Here is a 27,874-nt window from a genome sequence, read left to right on the forward strand (position 1 = left end):
TGAGAATAAGAGATTCGGGGTAAAAAAAAAAGGCTGCTGGAACCAAAGGGCTTCGTGTGTGTGTGTGTGTGTGTGTGTGTGTGTGTGTGTGTGTGTGTGTGTGTGTGTGATATCACAAGGTGTGGCCACACACACACACACACACACATGCATTCTTTCACAGCTGTCAAAGGCAAAACACCTGCTGTGAAAAAACACGCCTTTGAACATTCGTGTTGCCTTCAGAGAGCGATGGCGGTGATGGCGGTGGCTTTTTTTTTCTTTTTTCCTTTTCCCCCTGCCAGGGCAGAGAGTGTTCAGTGACAACTTTATTTTTGTCAAATTCATTTGCTGTCACTTATATTTATTTCATTTACTTCGTAAGCATCACACCTGCGCTGGTTTTCAAGTGTGTGTGTGTAAAATTGCAACACAGTTAGTGGGGATTCACATCCCTTTAAAATACATTAAAAAAAAAAAAAGCTCAAAGCTAGCAAGAAATTAGCACAGTATTAAAGAGGAAGTGCAGGAGAGCGCCTTAAAACTAGCTTAGCCTCAGCTTTTTGGGATTGACTCCGTCCCTTCAGCCGACAGACAGCGAGGAGCCGAAGTTCTCATGGAGCACAGAAGCCTTTAGCTCGGTCAGCGGATGTAAACGATGAAAGACGCCATTTTTGTAGTCCCTTGGTTTGTCCGGTGGGAACCTTGAGGTGAACACCGTTCTCTGCTCAGGCTTCTTCATCTCTCCTGGATGGACCATCTCTGACGTTCTAGACTCTCAGTATGAAAATCGGACTCGGGACATCTAGCTGTTGACTGAGGAGTTTCTTATTGGTGGGGGTTTAAGCCCCGCCCCCTTGGGTTTGCACAGCAAAAGCTAATCAGCTGAGGCTGGTTGGCATTGCAGCTAGCGGTCAGGAGATGAAGATGCTCCTCATCTTCTTTGTCCGGTAGAGCCAGAAGTGGGTGGTGGTGGCGGGAATGTAGACTCTCGCCGTCGACGGCGGCCATGACAGTCAGGGTGGGGGGCCTGTTGCATTCGGTCCCACCCAGGCGACGGAGACGCGAGTTTTTTTTCTTTCCAGAACCTTCAAAATAAAAGCAGAGGTGATCGCTGGAAATAATCTGGGGTTTCAGAGTAAAAGTCTTTGCTCTGATAGTTGTTTTTTTTTTTTCCCTCTCGGAGTGTGAGCACAGCGTGGGATGGCTTTCGCTCCCCGACGAGCCGAGCTGATTTATAGCCCGCGGCAAAAAAAAAAAAAAGACACGCTCATTTTTTTTTTTTCTCTTCTTTTCTTTTTTTTTTTCAATTAAAACCACTGCTTTTTTTTTCATGAGGCGACATCAGATACCAGCGACGTGGTGAAATCTCTAGCTTTCTGATCTCGCTTTAAAAAAAAAAAAAAAAATCAGTTTCCTGGTATCATACGGTGGGGGAAGTGGCCAAAGCCTCCTCCTCTCAGTCAGAAGGTCTCCGGTTGGACTCCTACAGGGTTCCTTCTTGTGTGGAGTCTCCATGTTCTCCACATATCTGAGGTTCCTCAGGGTTCTCCAGGTTCCTCCTACTGGTCCAAACACATTTTCCAGACATGTGAATGAGAGGGTCACTGTTGAGGGTCACTGATGAATGGCTGTGTCTCTATAAGATGTGTGAATGAGAGGGTGAACAGTTGTGTGTCTATATTGTGACGCGTGAATGAGAGGGTGAATGTTGGCCTGTATATGATGTGTGAATGAGTGAGTCAGTGGTTGTGTGTCTCTTTTAGATGTGTGAATGAGAATGTGAAAGGTTGTGTTTTTATATTGTGAGATGCCAATGAGAGGGTGAATGGTTGCACGTGTCGATGTGTGAATGAGTGAGTGAATGGTTGGATGTGGCTACATATGACATACAAATGAGAGGATGAATGTCGGTCTGTTTATCTCTTGTGAATGAGAGAGTGAATACTTTATCTTGATAATGTGGGGATGACTGAGTGAATGGTTGTTCCTACGTAATGTTTGAATGAGAGGGTTGAACGTAGGTCAGTATATGATGTCCGAATGAGAGGGTGAATGGTTGGATGTCTCCGTATGACATGTGAAAGAGAGGGTGGATGTTGGTCTGCAAATGAGTGAGTGAATGGTTGTTGTTTACCATATATGGTGGGTCAACAAGAGACTGAATAGTTTTTTCTCTCAATGAGGTGCCAGTGAGAGGGTGAATGAGTGAATGAATGGTTGCATGTCTACATGATAAGGAAATGAGAGGGTGAATGGTCGTATGTCTCTATATTATGACATGTGAATGACCGAATGAATGGTTTAATATCTAATTTGTATGTGCAAAGGAGCGAGTGACTGGCTGTATGTCACTATATGACGTAAATGAGAGGCTGACCCGGTGTGTTCCCCCTCTGTCTTGGTCTGCAGGACCGAGGAGAACCATTGCTTCTTGCTCATTCTCATGTTCTTCCCTCCAGAAAGGGACATCAGCTCAAACCTCCAGCTCCGTCTCCGTCTTGCATTTTAACTTGTAATTACATTTCCCAGTTTTGTTGTGGGCCCTGCGGCCGCCTCCATCCTCAGTGTAGCTCCGGTGTTTAATTAGCATCATTTCTGCTAGCAGTGCCGCTTTTCAAGGCTTTAATATTTTCTGCCACGCTTTACTGCCACGATTCATAATAATAATAATAATAATAATAATAATAATAATAATAACAATAAAGTTCTAAAAACACCGCCAAGATCAAATGTTAAAACCACGAAAAGGTACAGCACGGGACGCTCATTAGCATGTTAGCATTGACTTGCCAATCCTCCCCAGCAGGTCCCCTTGGTTAAAACGTCTGCTAATTAGCCGCAAACTTAACAAGGCTAACGAGGAACCAAGTCCTTGAATAAAGCTCTGTTGCTTTTTGCATTACTAGTTGATTCCCCAGATGGCAAGCGTTGTGATTTACTAGTTGGTCCCTTTTATCTGCACTGATAAACTTGGTCAAGTGATTTGGTGCACACTAATTGACCACCGAATGGTTTTTACATGTTTTAGTTGACTAGCAAAGTTCAGATGAGTTAGGTCAAATAATTTCAACATGATAACCCGTGAACAGTTTGGCTATGGTTAACTAACCACTGCACAGCTTGACCCATACCACGTAACTAGTGAGGGAGTTCGACCCTCACTCGAGGAATAGAGATCATTTTGACTTGGACGGCTAACCCCTAAATCACTTTTAGACGTTTTAACTGTGGCGGTCAACTAGTGACTAACCAGCTAACCTTGTGTCTTTCACTGGTTAACCTATCAACTACATGGATTAAATCTCGCACATAGCACTAGTCAACTGGTGAGGCTCATATAAAGTAACCTACTGGTTAGGATGCTTTTGGCCTGAATCATTAACTAGTAGCTCTTCAGAAAGGATTAGTAGTTAACTATTGTTGTCGTCCACCATCCTGGGGAGGTTGTATTTGGTTAAACAAGTTGACTGACGATGCTCAAACGGACTCAGTTGTTATCAGTCTGTTGAGTTACGGTTGAGGATGGTTTAATTGTGAACTACTCATGGTCAAAAAAGATAACAAGTTAACTTGTTGGAGAAAAACACGGATGATCACATGGATGTTGGTTTTTGGTCTAACTCGTTCACTGGTGATGCTCAGATAGTATCGGTAGTTGATGATGATGTTGGAAATAGTCCTGCTGGTTTGGGTGGCGTCCCCCTTGATTGTGAACTAGTAATGATCCAAAAGAATAAATGACTAATCTGCCGCCCCAGGCAGGCTGTGTTTGGTGAAACTAGTTAACTGGAAACTCTCAAATAAATTCAGTAGTTAATAAGCACGGGGAATATTACTAGTTGTGCTGGTGAGGATGGTTTGGGCTATAACTGTGAACTAGTACAGTTCAGAAACACAACTAGTTAATCTGCCAACCCAAGGAGAATGTTTTTGGTTCAACTAGTTAACCGATGATGCTCGTGGTGGGGCTGGCTCAGCCCTGTGTAATGATTCATCAGGTTGTGTTTGATTAAGCTGGTTCACAGAATGTGAGGTTCTTATCTGATTAACTAGAACCACCCACTGGTTACCAGCCGGATGAATGCAGGTCATGCGGTCACCCGGATGTGGATGAATGGCCTCCTCATCATCTTCTTCCTCCTCCTCCTCCCCTGGTCTCTATCCTTCTGGCCTGTAGGGGGCGCCACGGTAACAACACTCCGGCTGCTCCGGCCACTTTTTTTTTATCCCCATCAACAAGTCCCCTCCTCCTCCTCCTCTTCGGTGTGTGTGTTTGTGTGCGTGTGTGTGTGTGTGTGTGTGTGGACCTGTTAACACCGCGTCCTCGTGGAACAAGTGTGCCGTGGCGTCACATGGGGGGGGGGGGTGCGTGATGTCATCACCGTGATCACCCCCCCCACACACACACACATACACACACACACACACACACACACACACACTCATCCATCCCACGGCGCTGGGGACACAAAATGGAGCGCGCGGGCGCAGAGCAGCTGCGCGTGATGTGCCGATTTAATGAGGTGCAGCCCCCCAACACACACACACACACACACACACACACACACACATACTCACACACACACAAGCACGCGCACACACACGCCCCCCCCTCTCCCTCCGGGTGACCCACTTTGACGGGATCGCCTTAAACTGGAAGGGAATCAGACAATTTTTGGCGGCGGAGCGGGCGAGAAGTTTCCGCCGCGGCGGATGGAGGGATGGATGGAGGGATGGAGGGAGGGAGGGATGGGAGCCCCACCTCCTCCCACGCGAAGAGAGAGAGTGTGTGTGTGTGAGAGAGAGAGAGGGAGAGAGAGTGGGGGAGTAACCTACCCCACTCTCATCTGACGCCGTCAGATGAGCCGCCTCTCCGCTCGCAGCATCTTCCTCTCTTTTTTTTCATCTCTCCATCCTCCTCCTCCTCCTCCTCCTCCTCCTCCTTCTGTTTGTGTTTGCTTTCCGATATCACCGCCGTCATCTCCATCTCCATCCCCCTCTCCGTGGTCTTCGCGGTCGTTGCCGTCGCCACTTGGCGGGAATGACGGACGTGTTGCGGCTCCGCGGCTGCTAGCGGCGAGCGGAAACTTGGACTGGAGGAAGAGGAGGAGGAGGAGGAAGAGAAGAAGAGGGGGAGGAGGAGGAGGAGGAGGAGATGCGCCAACCAGCGCGTATCTTGGCAGGAATCGTTTACTGAGGATTTAGGAAGAAGAAGAAGAAGAAGAAGAAGAAGAGGAGGAGGAGGAGGAGGAGGAGGAGGAGGAGATGGCACGCCGAGAGGCGCCGCATCTTCCGTCCACGTCGTGAAAGAAGGAGGAAGAAGAAGAAGAAGAAGAAGAAGAAGAAGAGGAGGAGGAGGAGGAAGAGGAGCATCCTCCGCTCATCCACAGGAACTTGCAGCATCTTCAGAGCGTGCATGTGTGCGTGCGCGCCTGCCAGGATACGTCTTCTGCTTCATCAGCAGCGGCGGCATCTCAAAGTTCTGCCTGGATTTGTCTTCTGCTTCTTCTCCCCAAGTTCTTGAGGGTTCCTCGGGGTTCTCCTCCGCCGCGGACACCTGACTCACCGCTGATAAGAGGAAACCCTCCCCCCTTCACAGCTTCCTCCACCTCAGGTACACGCGTGTGCACACCCACACACACACACACACACACGCAAAGTTTCCCATGCGTTGGCCGGAAGTGGCCCGGAAGCCGCCGGAAGCCGGCAGTAGAAGTTGCGCTCGGTCCGGCGTTGCGGCTGCCACCCCCCACCCCCCCATCCGTGCACTTTTCCCGGTCTATCTCTGCAGGTGTGAGCGAGTGTGAACGTGCGCGGGCACATCTCTCTGTGCGCGTGGACGAACTCCGCGCGTCCCCTCTCCGCGGACGCAACGTGCGCAGCGTCTATTAGCGCCTCGTTACTCGGCGGATCCATTTCCGCTTTTGGGGGTGGGGGTGGGAAGCAGCACCCTGATTACCTCTATTTCCGGCCGGAGCCTCGAAGCTGTTGCACTTTATTTATTTATTATTTGCTATTTATTATTTTATTTAAAAAAAAATAGATCTTTTTTTTTTCCCTGTATGTGTTGAAATCTCTCTGTGGTACATCCCAGTCTTCAAACGTTCTATTCAGTCATTTTGAAATAATTATGATTATTAAGATTATCCGTGTTAGAATAGTGATTCACAGCTGTGTGTGTGTGTGTGTGTGTGTGTGTGTGTGTGTGCGTGCGTGCACAAGCACCTTCCCCCCACCCACCCACGAGTCGTGGGTGTAGTTCCCGCAAGCTCCGGCGACCACCTAGATCATTTTATTTAATAGTCCACGGTCTGTGTTTGTGTGTGTGTTTCTCTTCCATCCCCGTGCGCGGGCACATGCACAGGCTTGTGGTTGCGGGGGGGGGGGTGGGGGGGGGGTGGAGTTGTTCTATAACAGCTGGTCTTAAAAAGAAAAAAACAGCAGTAACCTGATGAATGTGGCCGCAGGTTTGGTTAGTACAGTGGTATTACCACATTTTTATTGTTGCTGTTATCAAAAGTGGGGAAAGTGAGTGTGTGTGTGTGTCGTCGAGGTGGTGGTGTTGGGGGGGGGGGTGGTATCTCCTACCCGGGCGGCGCCACGTCGTGGTAAATGGGTCATTTAGCGAAGCCGCTCAGGGGAACCTTAATGTGTGTCATTTAATAAACACATCAGATCAGCGGAGCAGGATGGAACCCGAGGAGGGTACGCACACGACAAGGGTGCGCTTTGTCAGGGATCTGAAATCTGGCCCATAACAACCCCCACACCCCCATCCACCTCCCTGTGAATAATCGCAAACTAAATGAAGACACAGAGCTGAAAAGACGCTGTGAAGAAAAACAACAAAACTGAAAATTCTAGGGAATAAAACTCCCCCTCAAAAAAACAGCGAATTTTTATTAAATCACCATAGATGCCTCAGTTAATTTTGAATATATGTAAAACAGAATGACATGAAAATCAACAAAAAATTCCTTTTCAAAAAAGTATAAATAAATCTTCATTTGAAAAAAATTGAGTAAGACCGTCCTTGAAAATGAGGAAAGTCAGGAAAAATAAAATTCCCGGAACACAAGTTTTTAAAAAAATGTTTGCGTCATGTGTGATTGCCACTCACAGGCGGCGCGATGTTGACGGCGTTGCCCGCCATCCTCTTTGAAAAAAAAAAAAAAAAACCTGGAGGAAGTTCCAGAATATAATGACTCTTAGGAGGCAAGGCGAGTGGGTGACCCCATGCTAAGCTAGTCCTAGCGGCACACCCATTTATTTGTTTATTTATTTTTGGTTTCTCCCCGCGGCGGACCCGAGCAGCAGCGCGGCTGTAAAGAGCAAATGTCACCGGCTTGACTCAGCCGGCGGAGTCACCGGATTGTCTGTTACCATGGTGACCAGGAGGGATGCACAGGGGCTGCGGCGCTGCGATGGCTATATTTGTGTACGTTTTCCTTCGTTTACCCCTCTCACGATAAATAATGCATTAATTAATTCTTTTTTTTTTTTTTTTTTATAGATTTATATTTGTACCTGTAAATGTTTAAAGTTTACGATGAAAAATAAATGGCAAAAAGTACAGAATTCTGTCAACAAGTTCACAAAAAAATTATATGTTCGTAGAAATCACACGCCAGTCATCTTTATATTTGTGCATAATTTGAGAAAATAATGGATTTCTGTTTGTGTTATCGAATTGTGGCTGTGGCGAGATGATGGACAGGTGGTGGAGGGAGGGGGCGGGGCTTGGCTAGTCACTGGAGGGTGTAAGCCAATGAACTAGCCGGGGTTTAAGTGGAGATTAAATTATAAACAAATACTTTAACCCTGAAAAAAGTGGTAAATAATTCAAGACTTGTCTGGGGAAAATGGTTCCATCTGTCTACCTGATGGAACCGTCAGGTAGACAGACAGACAGATAGATAGATAGATAGATAGATAGATAGATAGATAGATAGATAGATAGATAGATAGATAGATAGATAGGGACCTCTGTTCGTATTGCTAACTAGTTGTCACGCAGGTATAACAGACTCTTAGGGGTTGCAACAGCAGGTTGGTTGGCTGTTTTGTCACGTTCCCTACACCTGGAGTGGCAACCTTTTCTCCACAGCCAGCTCCACCTTGGTAAAGAACCCGGGCATACATGTCACCAGCTCAGGTAAACTTGTAACAGTGGATTAGTTAGCTGTACCGCCAACACTACATGATGTTCTCCAATCAGCTTGCTGCAGTCACCTCCAAACTCATCCACCTCACGGTAACCAGATGTGGAACCCCTGACTTAAAAGAGAGCTGGGTTAGTGATCAGGTGAACCAAGCCAGGTCTCAAGCTTTGTTTTTGTTAATTAACTGGAGAGCACCGCTCTCTCAGGACCTTGTGGTAACCAGTTGATTGACGGGTGACGCTTTAATAACAGGTAAGTTAGCGGGCTAGTGAGTGGGAACGCCCAGTTGTCGATTCAGCAAGAAATAACCCCCAAGAATCCCCCGGGAGACTATCGCTGCTGTCATTGGGGGCGGGGTTTGACCTGGAGGGCTCAGCTGTCAATCACTTATAGAGACATCCCACCCGCCGTCGGTTCAAAAGCCGTTTGAACCGACGGAATGACCCATTATGGCAGTGCGCGGATGGGGGTTACTGTGAAGTAAGCCTGTCTCCATGGTTACAGTGGCAGCGCTGGGGAGCGGCGTAAGAGTTTTCCACCCCCCCCTTTCAGCCCCTACATCTGACTCTGTCGCCTCCTGTTTCCGCTCCCAGCCTCACTCGTTCATCCAGGTTGACTTCGATTTATCCATTTGTTTGGGAGCTTGAACTCAACGCCGCCGAGGAAACCAACCGACCAAGTGTCGGGGGAGCAGGAGGGGAACGGGCCACGGATCCAGAAGAACCAAAGAAGGTTTTTATTGAAAACCGACCGGTGACTAGCAGTCAATCCTGGAGGAGGTCTGGGAGTCCTGTGTCTTGGGGGCCGTCAGACATGCAGCTTTGGAGCGAGCCCTTCAGGGGCTGGGGTGACAGCTGAGTGGAGAAAGCAGAAGTAAAGTTGGGCTGAAGTTGGGGAACACAAACGTTCTCAGCTCTGCATTCAAGTAGGTGCTCCTACATTGAAGTAGGCGGTCCTTTGCACGAATTTATAGGCAGTACCTCTTAAGTTGGAGGTCCTCATCGTGGGTTGCTGGCCAGTCTGAGGTTGATATGGGCGGTCCCAAATTAAAGTGAGTGGTGCTTTGTGATCCTTGTGTATAGTCTTACATTCAAGTGGACGGTTCTTGTCACAAGTGGATGGGCAGTCCCTCTGTAGTGGGAGATCCTCCATGAAAGTGGATGGTCCCTTATTGAAGTGGATGTTTCTACATTGAAGCGGGTGGTCCTACATTGGAGTGAGAGGTCCTTGTCACAGGTTCTTGGGCAGTCCTTGGTTAGAGAGGGCGGACCTGGGTGAAATTCGTAGTCCTACATTGAACTGGTCGGTCCTTCTTACTAGTGTGGAGGCAGTACCTCTGAAGTGGGCGGCCCTACATTGAGGTGGGAGATCCTTATCACGAGTTGCTGGGCAGTCCTCGGTCGAAGGGAGTGGTCTTGTTGATCCACAAGTGGACGGGCAAGCCGTCTGTACTGGGAGTGTCCTACATTGAAGGGGTCAGTTCCAAATTGAAGTGAATGATTCGCCACCGAAGTGGGAGGTCCTACATTAGAGTTGCAGGTCCCTGTCACAGGTTGCTGGGCAGTCCTTGGTCAAAGTGGGCTGTGCTTATGGGAAGTGGGTAGTCCCAAATTGAATTGAGTGGTCCTTGTATGGAGTGGGTGTTCCTACACTGAGGTGGCTGGTCCTTGTTTGGAGTGGGTGGTCCTTTTGTCAAGGGCGTGGTTCTACATTGAAGTGGGTGTTCCTTGTCAAAAGTGGATGGGCAGTTGTTGGTCGAAGTGGGCGGTCCTTGTGTGACATGGGCAGTTCCAAATTGAATTGGGCAGTCCTTGGTTGAAGTGAGAGGTCTTTTCTTGAAGTGAGCAGTCCTAAATTATAGTGTGAAGTCCTGGTGACAGGTCCCTGGGTAGTCCTTGTGAAGATGGCCGTCCTTGTATGGATCGACCTGATGTTTCTCCAATCCAGGCAGCAACTCCATCTGTTTGTCACCGAGGATCCAGCGCCATTTTTTTTCCCCTTGATGTTCTGCTGATTGTTGGCTGGTCTCCCCCCGTCCCTCTACATTCCTCCTGTCCCCGCTCCCACAACGGCCCTGGGATGTTCATTATTCCCACGTAGTTTCTCCGTCGTCGTCGTCGTTGTCGTCTGATCTGTTGTTTGTTTTGAAGGTCAGAACGTTCTGAATGTTCTGCCTGTTTAATGGACGTCTTCGCTCCGATTCTTCCCAGATTTATACACTTCTCTAAAAACACGACTTCAAAACAAGTTTCCCACCGCCCTCTTCAAACGAATCTCAGACTTTCACTGTTTTTTTTTCATTTCATTTCATTTTATTTATCCTAATTTTCCCCTTGGTTTCCTAGCTGTCGGCAAAAAATCCCAAAGATTATTATTTTCTGATCAAATGATCTTGATACTACTGAAATATTATTATTATCATTATTATTATTGTTATTATAGGTAGTAGTAGTGGTAGAAGCAGTGGTAGTACCTCAAAAATTCAAGGTAGCAACTAATGGATGATTAGCGTATATGTTTTTATATATCTATATGTAAAATGTCTCGCCTTATCTTGCTTTTTGGATATATATTCCCTGTGTTGCCTTCGGGTGGCACCATTCGTGGTTGCCCTGCCCCCATTTCACCACCCTCGCCCCCCTGCTGTTCGCAGATCGAACGTGAAAATGGGGACGCGTCGATAGCGTAGCAATTAGCACATCAATAGCCTGCACTTCAGCGTTGACCACTTCAGAAGGAACCCGATTTTCATTTATTTATTTTTTTATTTGTCTCTTTGTTTTTCGGCCTCTCATGGGATTCCTACGGTTCGGGTTTCGCCCTCCAGCTCGAGAACGTTCACCAGAAGAGAAGATGCAAGGGAGCATTGGGCGTTTTCTGCATGGTTACCACGGCATCGGAAGTTGACAGAAACCTGCAACGGTCCGTTCCAGATCGGGATTGTGATCGGGTTCCACGCCTGCGTGGGTCAGGTTTTTTTTTTTTCTTTTTTTTTTTTTGTGTAAGTAACCATGTGTAACCATAACAACAGGAAACCCGCCCACAAAAAAATAGCTGTTACTATAGTATAATTAAAACGAGCTGCGTTTTTCCCGCTGCTTCCTGTTTGCCCACTTTGAAAAAAAAAAAAAAAAAAAAAAGGCATCCAGTTCTCCATCCAACATTATTTTACGAATTTGAAAAATAGGACCGTGTCATAAACAAACACCTGGTTCTGTTTCCCGGACGAAAATGATAGTGTTTCCTTTTTTTTTCAGCAAATCGTTCAGCAAATGAACTCTGGATTTACTTCTCTTACATTTTATCAGTTTCCCCTCTTTTTTATCACTTAAATACTTGTCATTCTGCTGAATTATATCATAAAATTTTAATGCAGATATTTTTTTCTTCTTCTTTTTTTTCTACATCACGATTATCCTCAAAGATATTTTATTTTATTTATTAATTTTGGCTGTGTAATTTTCTGTGAAATCTCTGGGTTGGTAGTATCTTCTGGACGTTAGGAGATCCTTCAGCAGCTTCTCTGAGTTTTCCGTCTGCTGACGTCCAGGTCCTTTTTTTTTCGTGTTACTTCTGTTTGTTTTTCTTTTCAACTATATCTTGCCAATTTAACAGCTGCTTTACTTCTGGTTTCCTGCTTTTTACAGCAAATTAAAATTTTCACCCTTAATTTCAAGCAATTTATTCATCACTTAATTGAATTCCTTGCTGAAATGCAGGAACCCCGCCCCTCCCCTGTTACTATTTTAGTTTCTTTTTCATATAATATCTAATCTATTACACTTTAATTAACGGATTATATTTCGTTCCTGATGGTTGCCATGTTTTTTTTATTTTTTTATTTTTTCCCCATCCCTCTGGATGAAAACCTCGCTTCTTCGTTGCGACAGAATTATTGAAAGAATCTGGTGGAAAAAAAAAAATCAGAACAGGAAATAAATCAGAGGTGAAATTAGATCCTATGTTTTCAGGAGGATCTGCCAGTTTTTAATCTTATTTTTGTTTTATTTCGGTTCCAGTCAGATCCGGCGGGCGAACAGAAGTCGCACAAATCAATAGACAATAAAGACAAAGGAGGTGGAAGTGTGTATATATATATATATATATATATGTGTGTGTGTAAATATATATAGAATTTTTCTTGATAGAATCCAGTGCCGGGAACATCTTGGCATCAGAGAAGGCAGTGAAGCTGAACAAGAAGAGGACGAGGAGGCTCTCGGTGCGCAGATTCAAACCCGGGACCCCAAACTCGCTTCCTTTTCAGCCGCGTAATCAAATAATAGTTTTCAAAAAGAGCGTGGGAAAGAAAAATAAAAAAGGCGATTGTAAAGTCAGACGTTCACCGCCTCATCCTGAGAGGCTCGTTATTTTCGGCGCCGCAGAAACAAACCTTCGCCGCCAGAGAGGGTGGTTGTTCCTGCACGGCGGAAAGAAAAAAAAAAAAACAAATAAAAAAAAAAAACATGGGTTCATCTTTTATTTAACAAAAATATAAATAATAAATAAAAATTAAATAAAGCCTGTGGGACGCAGGTCCTTGAAAACCAAAAGTAAATAGAAGCGCTTATTCAGATGCTTTCATAAACGCAGATGAACCGCTACCCAGAACCATCTGGAACCAGGCCGTTTCCTGGTGCACCAGGACGTTAGAAGAACCTCAGTGCCAGGAACCATCTTAGTACCTTAGCTCCTGAGCCACGCCCGCTAGCAGATGCTTCTCGCCATTTTTAAAAACAATCCTGGTCACTGCTCAGATGTTCTAAGCGCTTCTGCTCTGCAATGCCTCAGCAGGGTTTCCAGGGATCGAAGAGCAAAAGTGCAGAGTTAGCTAACGGCTAAAGCCGTGCAGGGAGAAGATGAAAACACCTCAACCATCTGGTAGTCCGTGGTTATTCTTCCATGAGCGCTGTGAGGGCTTCCACCTCCATGTTGTCCATGTCATCTTCCTCCTCTTGTTCTTCGGTGGAACTGAAGGTGCACCCTGGTCCATCTCTGCCCGTGGGAATTCTGAACTAAGAAGTGTCCCTGGAGGAGGCTACTTCCTGGGACCAAATTCAAGCTGGACACTTCTTTGAACTTTTTAGAACATGCAGGACATGTGGGAGAGTTGGAAGGGGTGACGGAGAAGGTTCTCCATGACAGATGAGGTTGAACAGGAACTTCCATGGACCATGATGTTTGCTGATGACATTGTGATCTGTTGTGAAAGTACATGTGTTTGAGTGAGAGGAACTCAAGATGAGGCTCCAGGTAGAGAAGGTGGAGGAGTTTAAGTACCGAGGGCGAACGGTCCAGAGCAGGGGTTCCTCTTTGGGAGTGAGGAGGATGGAGTCCAAAAGAGGGATGGCACATGTCAGATGTTCTGGTGATAGAAGTCACACTGAGATGGTTTGCACATGGACAGAAGCAAGTGGAGATCTGGGCGGAAAGATTTCGAGGTTGGAGCAGGAGGTCTGGAGGAAGACCAGAGAGGAGGTTTATGGATGGCGGAGATGAAGAAAGGAAGTTAGATGGTGTGAGAGGACAGGGTTAGATGGAGGCAAGTGATTGGCTGAGGGCTACATCAATGTTGTTCCCAACTGCTTTCACTATCAAAAGATGTTCCGAGATGGCCTGTTTTGACAAGGCTTCCTCTGCCTCCTCTTCCACCTTCTCTGCAGGTGGATCCTCTGATGACCTACGATGGACTCGGCAGTCGGAGTCGTGCTGTTCTGCCTGGCCCTGCTGCTGAACCCGGACCGGGCCCGCGCCAGCATCCTGTACCGGGTCCAGGAGGAGCAGCCCCCCAACACCCTGATCGGCAGCCTGGCGGCCGACCAAGGCCTCCCGGACTCGGGCCACCTCTATAAGCTGGAGGTGGGCGCCCCCTACCTGCGGGTGGACGGCAAGACGGGCGACATCTTCACCACGGAGACGCCCATCGACCGCGAGGCGCTGCGGGACTGCCGGCCGCCGAGCCGGGGGAAGCCCTGCTACCTGGAGTTTGAGGTGTCTGTGACGGACCTGCTGCTGAACCAGAGCCCGCGGCTGGTCGAGGGCCGCATCGAGGTGCAGGACCTCAACGACAACACGCCGCAGTTCCCCTCCCCCGTGCTCACCATCTCCGTGCCAGAGAACACCAACATGGGGGCGCTATTCGCCATCCCCCTGGCCACCGACCGGGACTCGGAAAGGAACGGAGTGAGCGACTACGCTCTGACGGCGGGGCCGGACGCAGCCGCCCTCTTCGGGCTGCAGGTGGCCGACGACCGAGGGGGGAAGCTGCCGCAGCTGATCGTCCTGGGCAGTCTGGACCGCGAGCTGAAGGACTCGTACGACCTGACCATCAAGGCGGTGGACGGCGGAAGCCCACAGCGCTACAGCAGCGCCCTGCTGCGCGTGGTCGTCACCGACGCCAACGACAACTCGCCCAAGTTCGAGAGGTCGGCGTACGAGGCGGAGGTTCAGGAGAACAGTCCGGTGGGACACTCGGTGCTGCAGGTGGGGCTCTGACCGAAACTTGTGACCAAAATCATTTCACCCTGTTAGATTTTCACTGAGGTGTTTGTCAAACGTAAGTAAAGAGAGCAGATGAGTGAGCGTGTTCCTCTACATCGGCAGGTCAAGGCCAACGACTCGGACATGGGTCCGAACGGCGAGATCGAATACACCCTGCACCAGGCCGGCGAGCCGGTGCCCCGCCTGCTGAGGATCGACCGCTCCACGGGCATCATCTACGTCAAGGGTCCGCTGGACCGCGAGGAGATCAGCAGCTTGTCCTTCTACGTGGTGGCCAAGGACAAAGGCCCACAGCCCTGGAGCTCCAAGACCTTCGTCACCATCGAGGTGATGGACCAGAATGACAACGCGCCCGCCGTGGAGATCCGCGGCATCGGCCTGGTGACCCACAGCGAGGGCGTGGCCAACATCTCCGAGGACATGCCGGTGGGGACGGCGGTTGCCCTGGTGCAGGTGTCTGACAAGGATGAGGGCGAGAACGCCGTAGTCACCTGTGTGGTGGCCGGCGATGTGCCTTTTCAGTTGCGTCCCGCCAGTGACTCGTCCAGCGATAACAAGCGGAAGTACTTCCTCCAGACCACCACCCCGCTGGACTTCGAGCGGATCCGGGACTATCGGGTGGAGATTGTGGCAGTGGATTCGGGGAACCCGGCGCTGTCCAGCACCAACTCCCTGAAAGTGCAGGTGACCGACGTGAACGACAACTCGCCCATTTTCTCCCCGACGCTCTTTGAGGTGGACTTTGCCGAGGAGAACCAGCCCAACGAGAAAGTCCTGGACGTCACGGCGTCGGACGCCGACAGCGGCACCAACTCGGAGCTCCTCTACAACATTGTGGGTGACCCGTCCATCAAGGGCCTGTTCGAGATTGATCCCGACACGGGCGAGGTCAGGGCGCGGAGTCCGCTGGACCGCGAGCACAAGGAGCGCTACGAGTTCCGCGTCACCGCCGCCGACAAGGGCTCGCCCGTTCACAAGGGCACGGCCAACGTCGTGATCAAGGTTCTCGACCGCAACGACAACGACCCCAAGTTCATGCTCAGTGGCTACAGCTTCTCCGTGCTGGAGAACATGCCCCCGCTCAGCCCGGTCGGCATGGTGACTGTCCTGGACGTGGACAAGGGCGAGAACGCCCGCGTCCATCTGTCGGTGGAGCCCGACGGGGGGAAGTTCGTCGTGCAAAACGGAACCGGCACCATCCTCTCAAGCATCTCCTTCGACCGCGAGAAGGAGAGCAGCTATACCTTCCGGCTGAAGGCGGTGGACGGAGGTGAGCCGCCCAGGTCCTCGTACGTGGGCGTCACCATCAATGTGCTGGACGAGAACGATAACGATCCCGTGGTCACCAAGCCCTCCAATTCCTCCTTCCGGCACCTCTCGCCCCTTGCTTCACCCGACAGCCACGTAGAGGCGGTGGAGGCTGAGGACCTGGACAGCGGGCCGAACGCCGAGCTGGTCTTCAGCATCACCGGCGGCAATCCCCACCAGCTCTTCCGGATCTCGCCCTCCAGCGGGGAAATCACCCTCGCCAAGGAGATGAGCCCCAAACACGGCGGGCTCCATCGCCTGGTGGTGCGGGTGAGCGACAGGGGCAAGCCCTCTCGCCACGCCACCGCCCTGGTCCACATCTACGTGAACGAGACCATCTCCAACGTCAGCTTCGTGGAGACCCTGGTGGGGCACAGCCTCTACGTCCCGCTGGAGCGCGACATCGCCGGCGACGCTGACAACGGCTTTGCGGCACAGCGCAGCAACATTCTGTTCGGCAGCCTTGCTGGCGTGGCGGGCGTGGTCATGCTCATACTGGTGGTGGTGTTCATCCGACACCGCATCCAGCGGGAGACCAAGAGCGGCTACCAAGCCGGGAAGAAGGAAACCAAGGACTTGTATGCGCCCAAACAGGCGCCCAAGAACGCCAAGGGGAAGCGGGGCAGGAAAGGCAAACCCCAGAAGTCCCCGAAACCCCTCGGGGAGGAAGAGGAGGTCAGCCTCCAGAAGAGCCTGAAGTTCAACCTGGACGGGGTCAACGACAGCCCCAGGATACATCTGCCGCTGACCTACTCGCCGGGGAGCCCCGACATCGGCAGGCACTACCGCTCCAACTCGCCGCTGCCGTCCATCCAGCTGCAGGCGCAGTCGCCCTCTGCCTCGCAGAAGCACCAGGCCGTCCAGGACCTCCCGGCCACCAACACCTTCGTGGGCACCGGCGGGGATGACAACTCCACCGGCTCGGACCAGTACTCAGATTATAGCTACAAGACCAGTCAGCCCAAGTACAACAAACAGGTAAGGACCTGCTGCTGGCGAGATGGTGCCACGGTATGCTTCTAGAACTTGGCTCCTGGGGTCGTGATGATGCTGTCATTTGCTTTGAACGGAAGGGGGGTGGAGATGTTTGATTTATGGGGTCTCTGAGTCTCAGCGCGGGCTCCTCTTTCCGTCGCTAACGCTAACGGATCACCTGCTAATAACCCGTCCTGTGATTGAGGCGTGAGGAGCTCTCGTCAGGTCCCCTCGGTGGGTTTGGTCCTCGCGGAGGCTGAAACCTGTTGAGCGCTCGAGCGGGGAGCCGGGGCCGGAGAACGTCTGCCGTTCCTCGAGTCACTTGGTCGTCCGCCGCCAGCACGGCGATGGGCGGCAGGTCTGGATCGCCATGGAAACGGAAATATTAATAGACCGGGAGTGGGATTAAGGAACGGGGGGGGATCAGAGCCCTGGGATGTGAAAGAGCACCTCTGTGAGACACCTGAGGTGTGTGTGTGTGTGTGTGTGTGTGTGTGTGTGTGTGTGTGTGTGTGTGTGGGATATCTGATTTTTTTTTTGTTCACCCATGCATTCATTCATTCTTTCATTTACTCATTCATTCATTCATTCACAACATTCTATCTATCTATCTATCTATCTATCTATCTATCTATCTATCTATCTATCTATCTATCTATCTATCTATCCGTCCATCTTTACATACTGTATGTGTATGTACATATAAACATGTGTATATGGAGGTGTGTTTATATGCTGTGTACAATATAACATTTATGTATATCACATGTGTATGTATTCCCCGCGTGTACACACACACATACCATGTATGCATATCATATGTGTGTATGGATACCCTGTGTTTACACACACACACACACGCATACATATACTGTGTAGATAGGTACTGGATCTGCAGTTGCTTGGATTAGAGAGTCATTTAATTATGATCACGGTTAATATTGATATTATGGTTCGTGGGAATCATTGGCGTTAACAAATGCACTCAATCACGTATGAGAGTGTGTGTGTGTGCGCGCGCGTGTGTTTGCATCCCGATTAAATGGCGTGTAATTGTTAGCGGCGGCGGCGCAGATGTTGCCGCTCGACACGGTCTGCGTTCGGCGGATGTGACAAACACGAGCGGCGATGAAGCGCCGCCCGCTTGATTGGCGGGCCCGGTATGTGTGTGTGTGTAGAGGGGAGGAGACGGACGGCCAGATGTTGACAGGCGGCTGCAGATGTCGTTTCATGTTCGCCGTCCTCGCTCACATCGGGAGGAACAGATTGACCGAAATATCTAATGAAAGCGTGGGCAGGCGCGGCGTCGGTGCGGCCTCTGCTCACCGCTCGCCACACGCTACACGCCGCTGGCTGTTGGCGGGGAGCCGGTCAGATGGTCGGTCCTGGTCCTGAAAAGCAGCCAGAACCTCGGAGTGTGACGTTTCACATACCCGGGATTAACTACCAGGATTCTCAGGATGACTTTTCAACTGGGTGTGAAGAAATAACAAGCTAACTAGCTAATGAATGAATCATCCAGTTATCCAAAATGTAGAACCAAAACAACCTGAAGTAATACATGAAGAGCCAATGAACTTACGAGCCGTACCACCTGCTAACTAACCAATGAAATAAAAGCTGTCCAACTCACCAGCCAATCCAGCAAACTAGTGAACTAGGGGCTAACTAGCAAGCTGACAAACCAAATAATAACAAACCAATGAGTCAACAATCTAACTACTGGCCTACTCATGAAGTAAAAAGTCAGCGGGCAATCCAACTAACTCATTAACTAATCAGACAGCAAACAAACTACAGCTAATTACCGAACCAAATAAACCGTGGATGAACACACTCAAAAACCAACTAACAACTTGGCCAGCCAGCAAACCAATTAACAAACCAGAACAGGCAACAAGCTCACCAGTCAGCAGAAACTCATTAACTAATCTGATAATATCTGATCAGATAACATACTAACCTCCAATTTACCAACTAACCAATAAACCAGCGTTCAAGCGCTCTGAGAAGGCACCTGATAAACCAGCAGAATGAGCAAGATAGCTAGTCAACAGGTTATTTTAACTCATTAAGTAACTGTCCAACCAATAAACTAATGATCAAACTCACTGAAGAACCGGCAAGCTAACCAGTCAACAGACAATCTACCCACGTCATTAACTAACCAGCGCACTGACCTTCCCTTAACAAACCAACCAACCAGCTAACCAGGTAACCCTAATTGAAGGCCCTTCTGCTCGGTATTGTGACGAGGGACAAAGAGGCGGACATAATGGGTCCTGGGTAATAAACACCGTGTGTGTGTGTGTCTGTGAGTAATATAAATGCAAATATACGCACCTATTGATATGGAAAGCGGCGTGCTCACACACACACACACACACTCTCTCTCTCACACACACACTCACACACACAGATATATTTAAGGGAGCAGATCTGCAGGCTCACAATGGGCTGGGGGATTAAAGAGGCCGTATTGTGTCGGCCGCCATTAGGCTACACTTCCTTCAGCGCCTGGCAGATCCCCCCCATCCCCCCCCACGCCGACGTAATTGATGTGTCCGTTAGCGGGACGCTGCCAGCCGACAGGAAGTAGGTTTGTTTTTTATTGGGGAGCCCGCTGGCCTTGACGGGGGGAGGAGGGGTGCGGGTGACGGACAGATACCGCTTTTTGTCAAAGTGCTGCCTCTGCATTTTCCATCATCTTTATGTGAGGGGGTGTTTATTTAGTTGTTGTTGTTTTTTTTTTTTTTTCTTCCCTCCCTCCCTCCTTCCCTCCCTCCCTCCACCCCGAGGACCTCCATCTCCGGCGAACACTCGTACCTCTTTCCTCCTCGCGTCTCCGTTCCCAGCCCTCTAATTGCTTCAGATTAACCCACTTCTGGCACTGGATTCCTGAAATGCGGGTACAATTTTTTTTTTCCCGGGTAAAGGAAATTTCCTTCTCGTAAATGACGCGGAGGTGTGGAGGGCTGGAGGAGGAGGTGGAGGTGGAGGTGGAGTTAGAGGAGGGGGTTGATCAGCTGAAATCAAAGATGTGTTTAGATCTTTCTTGCAAATACTTGTTTTCTAGACAAGACGGCACAAAGAGTTGTATGTCTGGTATGTGTGTGTGTGAGGTATTTAAGACCTAATATTGGTGGGGGGGGGGCAATGCTGGAGAATCATGAGGCTACTGATTGGTTTAGCAGTCGGTAATCCCTCGAGGAGCAGGTAGGGTCACCTCCTCATTGACCCCGCCCCCTTGGTCAGTGAGGTTACCTTTGGGTTGTTAACCCCGCCCCCTAACCAGGTGAGGTTATCGGTAGAGGCTGATGAGGGTCGCCGCTTCAGGCTGTGTCTTGTAAATTGGAGGTCCTTTGGGATTGCAACCATTGACTCACTGCTCAGGGGTTAGAACCTCAAAGAAGGAAATTGTAAGAGGAACCTTGTGTTTCTTCTGTGTGCCCTAATGAAGGTGAGGAGCTCTATGGACCGTATCCAGGAACGCTGGGTTCTGGGATATGTGTTTGTTGTGTATGAGCGGCGCCCCAGCAGACGCCTCGGGGCTGAGGTGTAAGACCATTGGAGATCCGCCAAAGAAAAACAAAGTGCACAAGAACAGGGAAGGTCCATGGGACCTGTCTCCTCTAGGGGACCAGTTCCCTTTTGTGGACCTGTTACCTTATGTGTACCAGTCTCCCTCTGTTGCCCATTCTCCTTCTGGGCACCAGTTGTCTTCTGGGAACCAGCCTCCTTGTGGGTACCAGTTGCTCCTGGGGACCAATGTCCTTCTTAGAACCAGTTATGGGTACCAGTCACTCCTGGGGACCAGTGTCCTTCTGGGTGTCAGTGCCCTTCTGGGGACCCGTGTCCTTTTGAGGACCAGTCACCTTCTAGGTACCAGTGTTTTTCTTTGGACAGGTCTCCTCCTGGGGACCAATCGTTTGCAGGGCACCAGTCTCCTGCTGAAACACCTGAAACTGTCACCCCTAGTTCCACACTCCCATGGTGAGGGGAGGAAAATTAGGTCATTACGGAATCTGGAGACATCTAGGTGGTGAGGGGTCTCTCTGGATCCGGACCCTGCCCTTCATCACCTCCAAACGTGTGATACTGCGTAATGGTTGCTATAGGAACCGCCGTCAGAGTCGATAATTAGCCCTGTTGGGTCGAAGAGTTCGCACCTTTTTTTACCCCCCTTCGGCGCTGTGCTAATGAGAATCCCATGTTTTTGTTTTGTTTTTTTTCTTCTTCTTCTTCCCCGAAACGCGGCGTGACGGGCGTGAGAAGGCGATGGTCCCGGCGGGGGCTCGCTCGAATCACGCTCACGCTGTAAAAATACCAACCTCGCTTTTATTTTCAGGGGGAAAACAGGAGGCTGGGGGGGGCGACGGGCTTGACCGTCCGCCGACCCCCCCCATCCCTCCGCATCCGCCGCCACCCCCGCCCAAAAAACACTGCGGCGAATGACTCAGTGAGCCTTAATTAGCTGGTGCTGCTATTAAGACGGCCCTCACTCACTGAACTTTAGGCATCCCTCTGAGCCGGGATTAGCCCACTTTTAGCTACCCCTGTTCTGTGCGTTCTCCTGGGTGGATGAGGCGAGAACCGACGCTGGTTCCACATGAGCAAGGGATACCCCGTAGGCTAAACAAGGTTCTCAACATATAGCCAGGGGAAGGTAGACAACCGCAACGTGCTTCCATCTCACCAAGCGAGCTAGAATACCCGCCGCTCCAACAAAAAACTAGCTTCTTCCCAGTTCTGCATGCCAGGAAGCTCTCACCTGAAGGCGTCTGGACTTGATGCTGCGTCTGCTGAGATCGGTTCCCGTGCGATGGCGACGTCGACCGACGAGCGGGGCTCAGAGTAAACCGGGAGGAGTCGAGTCGCCCCAACCTAAGGACACCTCTTTGTGTCAAAGCCAGGGATTGGTCGAAACCCCAGAGCAGAAGCAGATGTCAGTACAGGGGGTGTAAACTTTATTACAGGGTAGACACAAATTACCCCCCTCCTCCTCCTCCTCCTCAGTGGTCCAGAGGTCTGCTGGAGGGGGACATAAAGTTAATATACGTCTGATAATTATTGTTATTACACAGTAAAATAAAGCCGGCGTCCCCACCTGAGGACGGTGTTTTTATTGTTTCTTTTAAAGACAGTGATTAGGCTCCTCCCCAGGAGGCTTAATGTCCTGTTCACCGACTCATTTCACGTCCAAACTCAAACAGCTTCCCTTGAGGCGCAGAGGTTAGTGCCTGCTACTCCCAGCAAGAAGGTCCCCGGTTGGAGACCTTCCTGTGTGGAGTCTTCATGTGCTCCTCGTGTCTGCGTGAGGTTCCTCGGGTTTCCTCAAACAGTCCAAAAACAAGCAGGAGGTTCAGTGAAGACCCGAAGCTGTCCAGACTTCTGAATGAGAAAAGTTGTAAGTCTCGAAAGTTCTAAAGTTTCCCAAATTATTTATCGTTTTCCCAAAGTTTATTACTTTTTCGTTTTCCTTTGTTTCCTCCTTCTTATCAGATCAACACATATAAGAATAAGAATAAGAACAACTTAATTTATCCCGAAGGAAATTGTTGTGCCAGAGTTTCAAGTAAAACATAACAATAATAGATAATAGTAGGAAGAAGGGAGAACAATAAATACAAATAAAAATATATAGTGTCAAAGTCATTTATTGCGCTTATTGATTCTTCAAAGGCTAACAGCTGTTAGCTGACAGCTAACTGCAAAGAGATGCATTTGATATATAGTATTATTTCGTTTGAGTTTGAAGTGGATGTCCTCCACAATGAATACATTTATGAAAAAGTGCACAGAAATATTTAGAATAAAAACTATCTGTAATTATAATTATTTTCAAAAAAAAACCTTTAAATAATTAAGTAAATGCTCTAATCTTTCGGCCGCTTAGAGAAAACAAGAGATTAAATACAACGGCAGTAAATAAATGATGGAATTGCGTATAAATGATGCATCAAGTGTTAAACTGTTAGAACACATGTGTAATAGATGAGTAATAACACAATGAGTTGAGATCTGCGACAGGAAAACACACACACACACACACACACACACGGCCATACCTGGTTTAAAGGATAAAACGCTGTATTTTTTTCCCTATTAATATCATGTTCAGCCACTTCAACAGTCAAATTACTCAGCCTTTCAACATAAAAGCTCCAAGCAGCCTCCTTGAACTCTCCTTTTATTTCCCCCTTTTTATTTATATATTTCCAATATATATTTATTTTTAAAACATTTTTATTTATTTATTTTCAACACCTTTCACGATTATGCGGCGGTGAGTTCGGTGGCCCCACAGGCTTATATAAAATCAAGTGCATTTAATTATTTTGCGTCAGGTGGAGACACGGATCATGTGGAGATTGCACGTTGCGGCGGGTTTCCGTCCACCTGGTCCTCCATTCCTGTCAAATGACCGACGTGGCGAATCAGTAATTCACAAAACGTGTAACGTGGTGTGTTAGATCCCCCCCTTTTGCTAACCAGCAGCTAATTTTGTCATACAAGGACAATCCTGTATGGATTTTTTTTTTTCTGCTCGGGCAGTCAACGCCCAGCCTAACAATTTATTTATTTTATCTATTTCAAAATTTCAATTTGATCCCGTTGTCCTCAGTACCTGCAGCAGGTGCTATATATGTAGTACACTGGTCAATAGTGGTATATACAATTTGTATGTATATATTACCTTGGTTTTTGCATTAAATTTGTTCTTTGACTTTGTGAACCGAACCAATGTTTCCCGTCGAAACGGATGTAAACCCCGTCTATCCGTTTGCCACCAAACCTTCTGCACTCTTTGGAAACTTTTCATGGCTCTATCTGTGGCAAAATTAACAAATAGAGTTAAAGATAAACTTAATTATCGCTGTTTCTGGTATTCTTACTCTTCTTGCCGGCACTTGTTCTCGCCGTTTCCTTCGCTAAAAGTAAATCCTTCTTGGATATGACACCCTCGCTAATGCTAACGCTCACGCTCACGCCATCTCTGGTAAGCTGTCTGTTATTCATCCAAGCTAGTACTCACTTGAGACCTTTGTTTGGTTAACATAGCCACCTCTTTTGCCACAATGGCTGTATTTAGCGCATCTTTGTTCTCCAGGATTGTACAGATACTTGACTTAGCCACGTCGCAGAGCTTGCCGAGGTCAGTAACACGAACACCACGCTAGCGTTTAGCTATTAGCTTTCAGATTGACTGTAACTCTTAACTTCATAACACCACGAGCACTTTTAATCTTTTTAGGAGCCATTATGAGGCTAGGTTATTGAAAAAAGTGTTAAATGGAGGACACAGTGATGAACGATGTAAATAGCGGAGAGTCGCACACACAACTTCTGCTACACTACAATGGGGAACACACAAGTTTGTTTATTCATTCACAGCTCGATTGGCAATTTGATTTAAAACTATTCGTAGGGCAATTTGTCAGTGATCAGGGGCGTTCGTAACATAAATGTTCTGCGTATACATGTGTATGTATTTGCAATGAGATGTTCTAGTATGGGTCATCATTCGCCTGTAATTCCAATCTTTCATTTGGTCTTTTAGTTGTTGATTCTTGGACAAACACAAACACATCAAGTCCCGATGGCCTCCAACGTGCACCTCCTGGCCGCCAACAGGTTACTTCAGCGCGTGGGCTGTTCAGGGTTAGAAGGAGTTTATAAAATGTGACATGAATGGTTTTTATACTGTGAAAGAATGAAGCCCTCATGTTGGGACATTGGGAATGCGGGTTTATGAGCTGGATAAAAAAAAAAGTTGGTTCCAGTGTAATGTGTCCTGAAATCTATAGTCCTCACCCGGGGACGCAGCAGAGTAAAGAAATAAATGGGAGCAATTTAAAGTTCCCTTGTAGCTCCTTAGCAGGTTCCGGTTCCAGATTGTATCGACTGTCGCAAGCCGAGTTTTAATCCTTCCCTCGGTCTCTAATGTAATTACACATTCAAACAGAACGGCGTATTGATTTAAGGACAATAATGACTGATTAAGACCCGGTGTCCTCCTACGGGCACCCCCTTATTAGCGGCGCAGGAGCTTGTTAGGCCAAATCAAATAGTACCAGAGAGTGACGTCCTCATACAGGGACGGTGGGTTTGCATGGTAGCTCAAAGGAACCGCTGGTTCGGGCCAGGTTGCGCAGGGATAGGCTTACAGTCTGTGTATTCATATACTTTTGCAGCATACATTTGAGGTTCTGGTAGCACTTAATTATCTCTTCTGCAAGTACATGGAGCAAGTACTGATTGCAGTATGATTGCAGTCACCGTCCTCAGATGAGTACTCTGTTCTAATGGTTTTGTAGACTCCCGACTGGCGTCCTCACAAGAGGACAGTCTTTATGTGTACTGCAACCATGCAGCCTGGGCGGTACCCCAGGAAGTGGAAGCCATGGACGACAGCTTTTATGTTACAACTGTATAAATTTATATATATATATATATATACATATATATATATATATACTTTATAGTGTTTGCAAAATTTCTGGTAGCCCACAGTCATCTCATGCAAGTACAAGAGAAGCTAGTACTGTTTGCCGTACATTTGAAGTCTTTGAATGAGTACTTTCAGATGTTGCCTCGGCGCATCACATGTATGTATCCATAATTGACAGTACTTCTGAAATTTACAGTACTACGCTTTAGCACTTCTGTCTTTCATGTGAGTCCAAGGAGCTACTCGGCCTCCTGGTTCCGCTGCTACACTCAAGAGTCACTGTCCTTGAATGAGTACTCCCAGTACTACAAGTCCTGACATTTATCGTGTACTACCAAGATACACCCTGTAGATGATGGGGGGATGATGTCCCAGGAAGTGGTATGCTTCATACCACTACATAAAGCAAGTACTGACTCCAGTACATTAAAGGTCACTGTCCTCTAATGAGTACTCCCAGTACTACAAGTCCTGACATTTATCGTGTACTACCAAGATACACCCTGTAGATGATGGGGGGACGATGACCCAGGAAGTGGTATGCTTCATGCGACTACATGAAGCTAGTACTGACTCCAGTACATTTAAGGTCACTGTCCTCGAATGAGTACTCCCAGTACTACAAGTCCTGACATTTATTGTGTGGTACCAAGATGCAGCCTATAGATGTTGGCGGTAAGGTCACTGTCCTCGAATGAGTACTTCCTTCACCATATAAATGAAATTTCTGGCCGCACACTTCGGTCCACTATGCGAGGACATGGAGCTAGTACATTTAAGACCAGTTTTAGAGTCCCAACCTGAAGTGTGCTACCACGATGTAGCCTACAGTCATTGTCAGGGACGACACCGCAGGAAGCGGAAGTGCAAGGACAGTGGAGGTCCTCATGTGACGACACGCAGTATCCATGTATGCACGGAGAATGCTTAGCCACAGAAAGGGGGAGTGCATCCGCCGGGCGCCGATGCGCACGCCAACTCCGATTAAGGCGCCGCCCGCGATCCCTATGCATGCATTTGTTTAGCTTCTCCTTCTTCCGCAAATAAGAAAGAAGCAATGATCAGCTCTGATGAAAATCCTCCGGTTGAAGTTAATCTCCTTTCATCGCTCCTGCTCTTCTTCATCTTCTTCTTCTTCTTCTTCCTCCCCGGGCTCATACGCCGACTGGCACGTGGTCAGACCCCCTCCACCCACACCATCCCGCCTTCCACCTCCATCTTTATTTGAAAAAAAAAACATAAAAACAAATGAAGCTGCAGTGAGATATGTGAAGGGAAAAAAACGTGGGGAGTGGCTCCTCCAGGGGGAGCCGGCGAGGAGCCGCCATGCGGGGCCTCCTTTACCTTCTGCCAGATTATTGCTTTTATCAATAAGCAGCTTAAACTGCAAAGTGTCCCTCAATAATCTGCCGTGAGATTTTCTCCCTCCATCCCTCCATCCCTCCCTTCCCCTCCAGCTGCTTTAAGTTCTTCTCCTGCGTCAGATGTTCTCCCCCCACCGACGTTCTCTGACTCGCCGCCTGAACCCGTTGATGTTGCCTCCAGTGGAGTGTATCCTCCCCACTTCCTTCCTTTTTTTTTAAATTTCTTTACAATTAGTAAAATCACATTGTTGGAAAAATTAAACTGAAGAAATAATGGATTTCAATTTTTTTTTTTTTTTTTTTTTTTTTTTGCCAGGCGTTTTAGGGTCAAGAAGACACAAGTGTCAGGCGACCAATCAGATCGCTGCTAGCTAGGTCTATTTTTTTTTTAATGATTAAACGGGAAATCAGCAAGAAATGTTCCTACAAAAAGGAGAAAAATCAAGAACGATCTTTTTTTTTTTTAACTTTGCAGGAAAAACAAATTAAAAATTCTGAATAAAATAAATAGAAAATGTGCCCTGGAATATAGATGATGTATGAAAAAAAATGAACTTTAATTATTAAATTGTTGACACGAAGATGGGCTTGTCTGGTTCCCCTTGTTCTCCGGGCCACGTCAGAAACCTCGGGGGCGGAGCCCGCCGCCCCCGAGGCCGCCCGTCATGGGCGCCGCCGCCCCGTCTGGAGGCCATATAAAAGCCATTAAGGTCCATCAGCGGCCCCTCGGGCGGCTCTGAGTCTGATCGGGTCTGGCACCGGTTCCACGCGGACTGTCACGTGGCCTCCAGGGCGGGTTCTCCGACCCGTTCTTGCAGAACAATGCAGCACCAGGGTCCATACGGTAGACCTCCAAATTACATTTACAAAAGTAGAGGGGTAAAGTTGTAATAGTTTGAAAGAAAAATGCATGTTTTCAGATCATTTGAAACTTTGAAACTAAAATAGTAATATAATAGTCACATAAAATAAAACTAATTAAATTTTAGAAACGTTTGCAGTGTTAAGAAGAAAATACTAAGTTATTTACAAAAATAATCATAATGATATTAGTGAAGAATCTTTTTAATTTTTACCATTATTATCAAAATATATTTATCATATAACACCTTTTAAAAAATGCAATATTT

General features: G+C 48.1%; 1 protein-coding gene across 1 annotated transcript in view; it reads left to right on the forward strand.

Annotated features, from left to right (window-relative positions):
* The first annotated feature begins 4,877 nt into the window (after nt 1-4,877).
* Nucleotides 4,878-27,874, forward strand: part of pcdh1a (protocadherin 1a) — a 79,680-nt gene continuing 56,683 nt past the window's right edge. The window contains exons 1-3 of the mRNA XM_086160506.1: nt 4,878-5,596; nt 13,808-14,627; nt 14,748-16,931. Of these exons, the coding sequence (XP_086016632.1) occupies nt 13,830-14,627; nt 14,748-16,931 (2,982 nt within the window). The 5' untranslated portion in view covers nt 4,878-5,596; nt 13,808-13,829. The remainder of the gene's footprint in view (nt 5,597-13,807; nt 14,628-14,747; nt 16,932-27,874) is intronic.

Source organism: Fistularia commersonii, chromosome 15 (assembly GCF_037954325.1).
Source record: "Fistularia commersonii isolate RoL2024-O1a breed Wild chromosome 15, RoL_Fcom_v1.0, whole genome shotgun sequence".
Lineage (NCBI taxonomy): Eukaryota > Metazoa > Chordata > Actinopteri > Syngnathiformes > Fistulariidae > Fistularia > Fistularia commersonii.